At 32.9% G+C, this 10,969-nt stretch overlaps 1 protein-coding gene across 1 annotated transcript in view; it reads left to right on the top strand.

Annotated features, from left to right (window-relative positions):
• LOC102672920 (high affinity cGMP-specific 3',5'-cyclic phosphodiesterase 9A) overlaps positions 1 to 10,969 on the top strand; it is a 101,485-nt gene that overhangs the window by 87,940 nt on the left and 2,576 nt on the right. Inside the window, exons 9-11 of the mRNA XM_006610827.2 lie at positions 9,784 to 10,021; positions 10,247 to 10,633; positions 10,725 to 10,964. Coding sequence (XP_006610890.1) covers positions 9,784 to 10,021; positions 10,247 to 10,633; positions 10,725 to 10,964 — 865 coding nt within the window. The remainder of the gene's footprint in view (positions 1 to 9,783; positions 10,022 to 10,246; positions 10,634 to 10,724; positions 10,965 to 10,969) is intronic.

Raw genomic sequence — 10,969 nt, 5'->3', positions numbered from 1 at the left:
TATATATATATATATATACATATATCATAAGTTCCGTTCATGGAATCTATTTTTAATTCATCGTTACAGTTGACGTCACGCTGATTCACTAAAACGATCACGTTTCATTGAAACTTACCATTTCGAATAAACTAATTTAACGTCTACCGACTACCATTCCGAACGTGAACGGAATAATCAATGTTAAATTAACAGAAATATGATTGTTTTAAGGTTCAAAGTCAGGATAAACGAGGCAACGAGTCTTGTTTCGCGAATAAACACACACATATATATATATTTTGACCAAATTTCTGATAATTCTCGAGAAGACGTACGATGGATTATTTTGTTTAGGAAGACAATGTCTCAAATTCACGATTAAAACGCGTTCGATTAATTTTCCTAATTTCTTATCCTTCTTTTTTCTGGTGTTTCGTTCTTCCTTAACGATTTATATCTTAATTGTTCGTCTAATCATATCGTATAAAATATTTCGTTTAGTTTTGATAATATTGAAATATATTTTAGATGAAAAATAATTAGTTTCAAAAGAGATACAATAATTATTATCTTCTTTGTAAAAGATCGGTCAAATTATTGTTTTTTTAATGGAATTATATGATTTTTAATACATCAATAAATGTGACGATACATCATGTTTGTTATGAAGAAACTTTTAGAAGATACTTTATTATCCTTTAAACGAATATTCTTTAATTTAATATTTTTAAGATTGACATTTTTTTATAAAAAAGAAAATGTAGAATTACATTGTTTGGACATTAAAAAATTTATAATTCCTTGTAAAATAATAAGGTTGACTTTTACGTAGAAAAAAGTTAATTACATCAGGATATGTCTTCCTTGCAAACTATTTTCCTCTGAAATATTTTAAAATATTATCAAAAATAATTCGGAAGATATTCTAGATGATAAAAATTAGACATTCCAGCATATTCCAGTATCCTTTGTTAATAAATTATGACAATTTAGTATTTTAAATATCGAAAGATCCAAAAAGTAAGTATATTTGAAACTAAGAAAACTATCAAAAAGAAATTCAATATTGCAAAAAATGGAAACTGTAAAAATAAGTATAAAGGTAAATATATTTGGAATATTAATGAAACGATCAGAAAAAACGAACAAATTTCGAAAATTCCAGGAATTAATCGTCATTTTCAAGAATTCTCGCAAAAAAATGTAACTAAACATTGAAAATAGAAACAAACAAATCAATGTTTGTAAACAAACGAAAATTTTCGAAAATTTTTGTAAATAAGCATTGAAAATCAAAATAAACGGATCAATGTTTGTAAAGAAACAAAAAATTTGATATTATTTTCGAAAGAATTTCGGAATTTACAGAAATTTGATGTTACTTCCCAGAGTTGTCAAAATTTTTCAATCGTATCGATTTTGTATCAGAAGAATATAATTCAAGAAGAAATGAGAAAATTTAATTTAAAATTTAATATACTTATCTTTTATACTTATGTTTATACACTTTTTAGACAGCACATTTCCAGAAAAGACATTTTACTTAATTTTATTAATTATATTTATTAATTATATTTATCCGTCTAGTATTTATCGTATTACGTAATTAATTCTTTACACTCATATTTTTAAAAAGTACAGAAAAAAAATATATATGAAAAATATATATATAATTTTTAAAAAAGTTAATTTATTATAAAAATCTATATAAATCATATACATAAATAGTAATATTCTTTACTCTGTCTATTATTTCTTTTTTCTTTATCTTACGTTTAATATTTTATCCGCTTTGATATTTTTACATTATAATTAATGCGATTCTATTTTGAATTATATCCCAATTATTGATGAAATACATTTTGTCGATAAGTTAGAGATCGATTAAAATGTTTCCGCGGTCAGCGCCATCTCGCGTTTGGATCACCGAAGCTTCGACTCGTTACTAGCATAGCAGAATATACGAGGAGGTATGCGGAGTCGTAGACGAAGAAAGCACTATTGCGTGAGAAGGATAGAGAGCGTCCCCCACCATTACGGATCCGATACATGGAATTAATTAATTAATTACTCATCTTCTACATGAAATTTCTATACTTTTAAGATCGTATCTTGAAGCTACAACTCCAGACAACTTTCTCGTATCAATTTTAATATAAAATTCCTTGTTATTAATTAATTATTAATAATTAATGCGTCATAATACGTTATACGTTCTAATACATCGAAGACGCCATATTGAAAATTCATTAATTACGCGCTTTCTACGCAAAATTTCTATACTTTTAAGATCGCATCTTAAAGCTAGTACTTTACACGAGTTTCTCCTATCAATTTTAATATAAAATTCTTTGCCATTAATTAATTATTAACGATTAATAATGATTAACGCATCATACGTTCTAATACATCGAAGTCATCGTATTGAAAATTAATTAATTACAAGTTTTCTATGCAAAATTTGTATACTTTTAAGATTGCATCTTGAAGTTAGAACTCCAGACAACTTTCTCGTATCAATTTTAATATAAAATTTCTTATCATTAATTAATTATTAACAATTAATGCGTCGTAATATGTTATACGTTCTAATACATCGAAAACGCCATATTGAAAATTCATTAATTACGCGTTTTCTACGCAAAATTTCTGCATTTTTAAAATCGCATCTTGAAGCTGGAACTTCACACGAGTTTCTCTTATCAATTTTAATATAGAATTTTTTCCTGTTAATTAATCATTAACGATTACTCCGTTGTACGTCTTAATAAATCGAATATCGAATAAATCACTATATTGAAAATTCATTAATTACTCGTTTTGTACACAAAATTTTAGCACTTTTAAGATTGCATCTTAAAGCTAGAACTCCAAACAAGTTTCTCTTATCAATTTTAATATAAATATGTTTTCTGTTAATGAATTATTAACGATTAATAACGATAACGTGTCAATAATTTTAATATATTGAAGACGCGTTTTTAATAAATTATTAATAAATAACTAATAAAATGAAATATCATATTAAAATTGATAGGGGAAACTTGTGTGAGGTTCTAGCATCAAGATGCGATCTTAAAAGTATAGAAATTTTGCGTAGAAAGCGCGTAATTAATGAATTTTCAATATGGCGTCTTCGATGTATTAGTACGTATAACGTATTATGACGCATTAATTGTTAATAATTAATTAATGACAAGGAATTTTATAATAAATTTTTAAATAAATTTTAAAATTGATACGAGAAAGTTGTCTGGAGTTCTAGCTTCAAGATGCGATCTTAAAAGTATAGAAATTTTGCGTAGAAAACGCGTAATTAATGAATTTTCAATATGGCGTCTTCGATATATTAGAACGTATAACGTATTATGACGCATTAATTATTAATAATTAATTAATGACAAGGAATTTTATATTAAAATTGATACGAGAAAGTTGTCTGAAGTTCTAGCTTCAAGATACGATCTTAAAAGTATAGAAATTTTGTGTAAAAAACGAGTAATTAATTAATTCCATGTATCGGATCCGTAATGGTGGGGGAAGCTCTCTATCTTTCTCGCGCAATAGTGCTTTCCTCGTCTACGACTCCGCATACCTCCTCGTATATTCTGCTATGCTAGTAACGAGTCGAAGCTTCGGTGATCCAAACGCGAGATGGCGTTGACCGCGGAAACTTTTTAATCGATGTCTAACTTATCGACAAAATGTATTTCGTCCACAATTGAGATACAATTCGAAAAAAAAATACAATAGATTAATTATAAAATAAAAATTCTTAAAAGTGGAATGTGTAATAGAATAAAAAGGAATAATAGAGCAAGAAATGAATATTATATATATGATTTATATGAATTTTTGTAAAAAAATTAATTTTTTTTAATTATATATATATTTTTTCTAAATTTGTTTAATCAATTATCATTAAATTTTCGAAAGATTTCGTTGTCTACTTACATGTTTCGATAAAAGTAAATGAAATAAAATTAAAATCGTTATCTGTATAATTATTTGTAAAAAAGCAGAATATATCATTTATCGCAAAGTAATTAAATTTAATACGAAACGATAAATTTGAAAGATATAGAAATTTAATTATGAAAGATATCAAATAAAGCTGTATATCTGATATTATTTTATATGCTTTAATAATTTTATTAATCAGTTATTGAAGATACTGATAAATAAATTTTTCACATTAGTAAAAGTTAATTTATACCATCGAAGAATCTTTAGATGGAGTTTGTATTCTGCAGTAGTATAAGTCAATCAATAGGGAGACATACAAGTATCCAGTTGATATACCTGCTAAAAACAATATTTCATTGAACATTACTACAATAACGAACGCGTGACGGTATATTTTTACAAAGAATAACTAATATTTCTCATTCGTGATGTTAAAATTTTTATTTCATTTATTTTTATTTTTTCATTTTTCTCGGTATATTTATCGGTTAAAAAATAAAGAATAACATTAAAGTTGAACAATGAAAATTTTCGATATATAAATTTTAAAAGAAATCATTATTTTTTCAAAAATTTTAACAAAGAGAGATATTTTCCACTGCAATAATTATAACAAAAAAAATCAACAACTATATAGATATAAATATAAATTGCGTTTAATAATGCAACGCGTTTCATATCTATATGAATACGTTTTTTCGAATCTGGAATATTTGTTTCGACGTTGCTTGATATTATTTTTTGAGAATATCTCCTTTGTGTTGAATATAAACCAAAACAGGAACGATATGTGAAACAATGACGAAAAATACAAAATATACATTGAATACTTGATTATAAACCATTTGACCGACGAAAATTTCGTTCGGCGAAACGATCGTTATCAGAATCGGGGGAAAAAATCGTTCAGAGAGAGCGACACATTTCCATTTGGCTATAAATGATTTTCGTTTCGAAAATGTATTGTAGTTTTTTCCGATAAAGCTACACTATTGTTTATACACGGCAAATGGTAAAAAAATTGTGGCGAGAGAGCGACGTTACCGATTCTGTGTACAATTACGAAAAACCCGTTTAATCCTTTAAAGTGAACTCACTCGTAAAACTCACACGCCTATGGCACTACATCAAACTTGGTCGATAAAGAAAGAAAGAAAGAAAGAAAGAAAGAAAAATAGAATCGCCTCATAACTTGGTTCGTATACGTGGTTAATAGTAGGAACAGCTATATTCGAGAAGATTATAAATCAGCCGTTTCTATTTGAACGCTTGGTACACGCGAGCCACCTTCTTAGCACGAAGTTTAATAATAAATCAAGCGATCACCCCCTTCGTCGATCGAGAATTTTATTTAACAAGTTCACGAGGGGCAAAAGGGATACGTTGTCGCGAGATTATTCATTCACTTATCCGCGAGACTTTATCGAGTTGATCGGCAGGATATTGCTTTTTCTTGGAGGCAAAGGAGGAGAAGAACGGTGGTGGAATTTTGAACGGATGGCGAATGAAAAAAAAAAAGAAAAAAAAGAAACAACGAAAAAAGAAGGTGGAAGAGGAAGTTCTCGTCCCTTTGAATCGTTGCGTTCCCTGAATCATAGGTGGATGAAAGAGGAGAGAAGCGGGAAGATGGAATCGCGCGATTACGTAATATTTTCACCAGATCGTTTGTAATTTTTATCAATATTGCTACGAGTGTGACGAAGAGAGAAATCGATCAAGACGAAAAAGCGAGCGCAAAATATTCGAGATGAGTTCAATTTTCAACATCACAAGGGATTATTGCATAATTTATATTTCGCAAGGTGAATGAAAAATGTTTAAAGAAAATCTTGTTTCATTCATTCGAGGGAAAAAAATAAATGAAGAATCAAACGAAAGAGAAATTTGTGTATTTGTTGGAATACAATTCAAAAATGTTATTCTCTTTAGGAATATTAAAAATTCTCACAAAGAGTCATTCGACCGTTTAAACAATTGAAAAACGTGATTATGTTAATAAGAGTAGGCATGTTTTTCATCTAACCGGTCATCATCGTATAACAAAGAGAAGGAATATTCATATTTAATTGTGAACGAAACGTAGAATGGAAACGTGAGAAATTAATTTTCTTTGAATTTTCTTAACAATTTCGTCGTGGAAATATTTTTTCCAGAAAGATGATCTCGATTACGAATAGTTTTCGAACAAATATTTATATGAATTTAAGAATCCATTAGTCCAGATCGATAAATTTTTCCAAAAGCGAAGCGAAATGGAAATTTTTGCAACGTTTTTATTAAATACGAAAATAATTTTGAAAATAATTCTAATTTCGAAATTTCTATTTTTAAATTAAAAATAAAAGACAGGTTTTTGGTTAAACGACGAGGAACAGAAGAATTGAGAGATTCTTTAATAAAATAGAGAATATCTGGACGATTAAACGCAGTCGAGATCCCTTGAAAACATATTCATCGCATTTCTCATTCACTGTCGACTGGCCGACATCGATCTAGACGATCTAGACGTGCCGATCTATCGGATGATCTATGTGCCTTCTGTTCCACGACCATTCGATCGACTCGTTCATGTGTTTACACCGATGTTAGTATCTTTCCGTGTGAATAGTGAGCTTCAGGCTTTCAGAAGAAGATTATCCAGCCGAAAGATCGAATTTCGATGCGATTGTAACGCGTTCCATTGCTGATTCATTTCCATTTGAAGTTGGAGGAATTTTGATGGTTTAAATTGGAATTTTTCCGGATGTCGGAGATTCGATAGTGCTAGTTCCTTTCTCTCTCTCTCTCTCTCTCTCTTTCTCACTCTCTTTTTTAGTAGAGAAAACATTTTTTTTTTTGAAATTGAAAATTCAACGAATCCATTTTTAAAGTTTTTTCACGCGTTCATGTATAACAAATAGATCGTATGGAAAAATAATTTCAAAGAAGCGTGATAATCTCTATTCATTACATTTTATGTCACTTTCGTTGTTCTCTCTCTCTCTCTTTCTCTCTCGTTTTTATTTATTTTCTCTTTAACGACGAGTTAAATTTATGAAAAACTGTTTGTAAATTCGAACAATAACGAAAAAGGTTGATCAAATTCTTAACTTTGTGTAATTATTTTCACGTTATAACGATCGTTTCATTCAACTTTTCTCTCTCTCTCTTTTTCTCTCTACTTTTAATAAAAATATAATAATATCGCACGTGTTAAAGCTATGTAACTTTTTCATTGTTGATTTGTCGGAAAATTTTTAAAGTTAAAAAAAAATTTTTCTTTTTTTCTCGAAGAATAATTTGATATTTTATATGGAAGCGAATTAAAATTGCTCGCCACGGATCGTTCGTGTCGTGACACGAAGGCACGTTTCATTGAAATGCGTCGTTCCATTGTCCCGTTCTTTATGTATTCACATTGCGAAGATCTCGCGATGCAGCACGAGCAACACGTTCGAGATCGTTTCATGAGCGATTAAGTTCACGGCCCGTGAGATTTTCGTCAAGATTACGCCGAATTACGGGAGCAAATTGAATTTGGAAACGGATCTTAAAGGCTTCGCCCGCCGGGGATTCGCGTTTCACGCTTCGAACAAAACGAGATTCTCCGAATCCTGTTTTTATTCCTGATTTTCGAACGAAAATATTTGCTCGTTTGAACGTTTCTCGATCAATTTCGTTCGAGGAGAGGTGATTTTTTTTTTTTTCTTTTTTCTTTAAATTGTCGGATACAATCGGATTCGCGCTATTATAACCCGTTCGTAAATAACGATTACACAATCCCATAATAGCGATCGAAAAGATCAAATTTATTCGATATTCGCAACATCATCGAAAAACCCATAAATATGCATGGACGTGTTTTATACGCGTTTTATTTACTTTTAATTTTCATTCATAAATCACGCGCATCCCGTTAACGAATGTTTCGCGTACAGAACCGAGATTTCTCTCGCTCACTTCGAATTTATTCCCCTTTCGATTCAATCTTTTTTTTTTTTTCCTCTCTCTCTCGCTTCGTTTAATTTCGTTTCCTTCTTTCGATCATCGAAATAATCGTCACCAATATTTTCCGCGGGAGAAATTTTATTACGCGTAATACGAACGTATATTCGATTATTATTTCGCGAATGTTTCCTTTTTCCGCGGAGGGGGAAAAAAAATGCTCGCAAAAAACAAACTAGAATCGATTTTCGCGCGGAAACAGGGCAAATAAACCGGAGCAAACGTGTCGGGTGTACGAAACGTTAAACGAACAAATACGCATGGACTGTAATGCAAATGTAGCAAATCGCCGTTCGCGGAAATCGTACGAAAATATCGTTCGAAAGTTCGGTTCAAGTTCAAATTATTAAAATTATCAATAATTTTTTTATTTTTCTTCAATCAATAATCATCGAATCGAACTATTGAAGATAGTAGAATGATTCGACCTCTGACTCTCTCTATTTTACCTTAACCGATTTTCTTTCGAAGTAAACTCTACGAAAATTTCAATCTTGATGGAAACGGAATACGCAATTTTTGTCAAAAAAAAAAAGATAGGAAGTTTCGTTCAATGAAAGGAGAAATACTTGGGTTCCGTTTAAGAGGAAGATAAAAAAAATTGGATGAAAATTGCGGGCAAGGAATGGAGCGTCCTCCGATCAGACGAAACACGGGAAATTCGAGGATTGAATTCTTCGCGACTTGTCCGATTGGAACGAATGGTTGGAACGGTCCGCGATGGTAGCAAGCTCCGTAACGTTACCGCGAAATGCCATTAAGCTACCGTTATCTCTATAATAACCTGGTATTGGCGGGTTATAATAGGGAGCGTCACAAAGCGAACATTATCGCGTACCGTGATTTGATGCGCGAGCTAAATGCGGATTGCCAATTAGCGGTCTTCGCTACACACGCTTCTGCTTAATCTCCTTGATCATGCCTCGATCTCGACACATCGACTCCCACGTAAAACGGGCTAATTGTATTTAGAGATGCGATTTGAATTCGTGAAATCTTCTGAATGGAGTGGTCTCGGTTGATGGAAATTGATTTCCAAGGAGGCAAGGTAAATCTTTTAAGACGAACGATACGTTTTTTACAAATAGATATTACACTAATGTCGCGAGAATAAACGAAATTGTTTCACACGAGATCGAGAAATTTTTCCGCCCATCTACGCGATCGTCTCCATCCGTTCTTTCTGTAATTTACACAACGGTTCTTTCTCTTTCCATAAAGAAAAAAAGGAAAGAAGGATACACCGTTTGCTGCCTTTAATAAACACTCGATATTTCATCGATTTTTGAACGCGTGTTACCCATGTTGCATATTGTAACGTATTAATCGTAATCGTATGTTATACGGCGCGTCGACAAATCGATACATCCCTAATGTAATTCCAATCCGTCGTGTAGGTCCAGGCTCCATGTTGATTTAGTTCAATAAGCGGATAACCCATTATTGCGCAAAGTACTAAATACCCGGTCGACCGACGCTCTACGACAAAATGACATATTAATTTGACTAATTTCATCCGAACCAGGGAAATAGTGTTACGATCTCGAAGCGAACTTGATATCTTTAAGGAGGGAGAGGGAGAGGAGGGGGAGGAGGAATCTGTGGAATTTATAACGCGATATCGTTTCGTTTGACCGATCGTATCGTACGCGTGAAATTATTTGATACGTGATATTTCACTATCTAACATTTGAAACCTTTGCTCGTCAACTAGTTACATTTGACACCACCAATTATCGAACTTTGCCGTAGAATAACGACGATCGATTCAGTTGGACGATAAGAAATAAATTATCGAGGTGTCCGAGTTTGCAGTTTCGAGGGAATTAATATCTGTGATTGTGTTTGTAGCGACGTATCGATATCGTCGAGCGTTCGGGAGTGGCTACGTTCACCGGCTTTCGATGCCCGGCAATGGGAGGACGAAGAACTTCTCCTTATGCTGCAAACCATGTTCGTCGAGCTGGACCTACCTCAAAAGTTTAACATTCCTTTACCAATCCTGAGGAATTTCCTCTACGAAGTTTACAACAATTATAACGAAGTGCCGTTTCATAACTTCAGGCACTGTTTCTGCGTGGCGCAAATGGCAAGTATATATATATATATATATAAATTCCTGTCAAAAACGCGATGCACGAATTATTTACATCTAACGAGTATTGAAGACGATGTAAATACGATGTTAAAATTATTAATTTCTCGTTTCGCGATGTTGATTAAATTTTCGTGGAAATTCACGAGGGAGCGAGAGAACAAAATATATCGAAAATAGGAAAGGAGAATAACATTAAGGAAAGATGTTCCGTTGCAGATGTACGCGATATCTTGGGCGGTGGATCTACCGTCACGAATCGGTGATCTGGAGGTTTTTATATTGATCGTCTCCTGCATCTGCCACGACTTGGATCATCCAGGATACAACAACATTTATCAGATAAACGCCCGTACCGAGTTGGCGCTCCGTTACAACGATATTTCGCCACTGGAGAATCATCATTGCTCCGTCGCGTTTCGCGTCCTCGAAGCCCCGGAATGCAACATACTGGCGTCGTTGGACAATCCGACGTATAGGGTGGTACGCGAAGGTATCATCAGATGTATTCTTGCCACGGACATGGCCAGACACAACGAGATTCTCGGCCAATTCACCGACATCATCCCGGAATTCGATTATTCGAGCAAGGCTCATATCAATCTTGTAAGTTGTCGCCACGCTTAAAGGGGAGGGAGGGGAAGGGCGTTTTAAAAAATCCTCGTCGAATCGAACTCCTCGTGATTGTTGGTTCCAGTTGTCGATGATTCTCATCAAAGTGGCGGACATCAGCAACGAAGCTCGGCCTATGGAAGTCGCGGAACCGTGGTTGGACAGGCTACTCCAGGAATTCTTCAAGCAGAGCGACGCAGAGAAGCTGGAAGGGTTACCGGTTACACCGTTCATGGATCGCGACAAAGTGACCAAACCCTCGTCCCAAGTGAGCTTCATCGGTCTCGTCTTGCTCCCTCTTTTCGAGGCCCTGGGGGAACTGTTTCCAGA

Source organism: Apis dorsata, unplaced genomic scaffold (genome assembly GCF_000469605.1).
Source record: "Apis dorsata unplaced genomic scaffold, Apis dorsata 1.3 scaffold_78, whole genome shotgun sequence".
NCBI lineage: Eukaryota > Metazoa > Arthropoda > Insecta > Hymenoptera > Apidae > Apis > Apis dorsata.
Note: the sequence above shows the minus strand (reverse complement) of the source record. Positions and strands in the feature narration are given on the sequence as shown.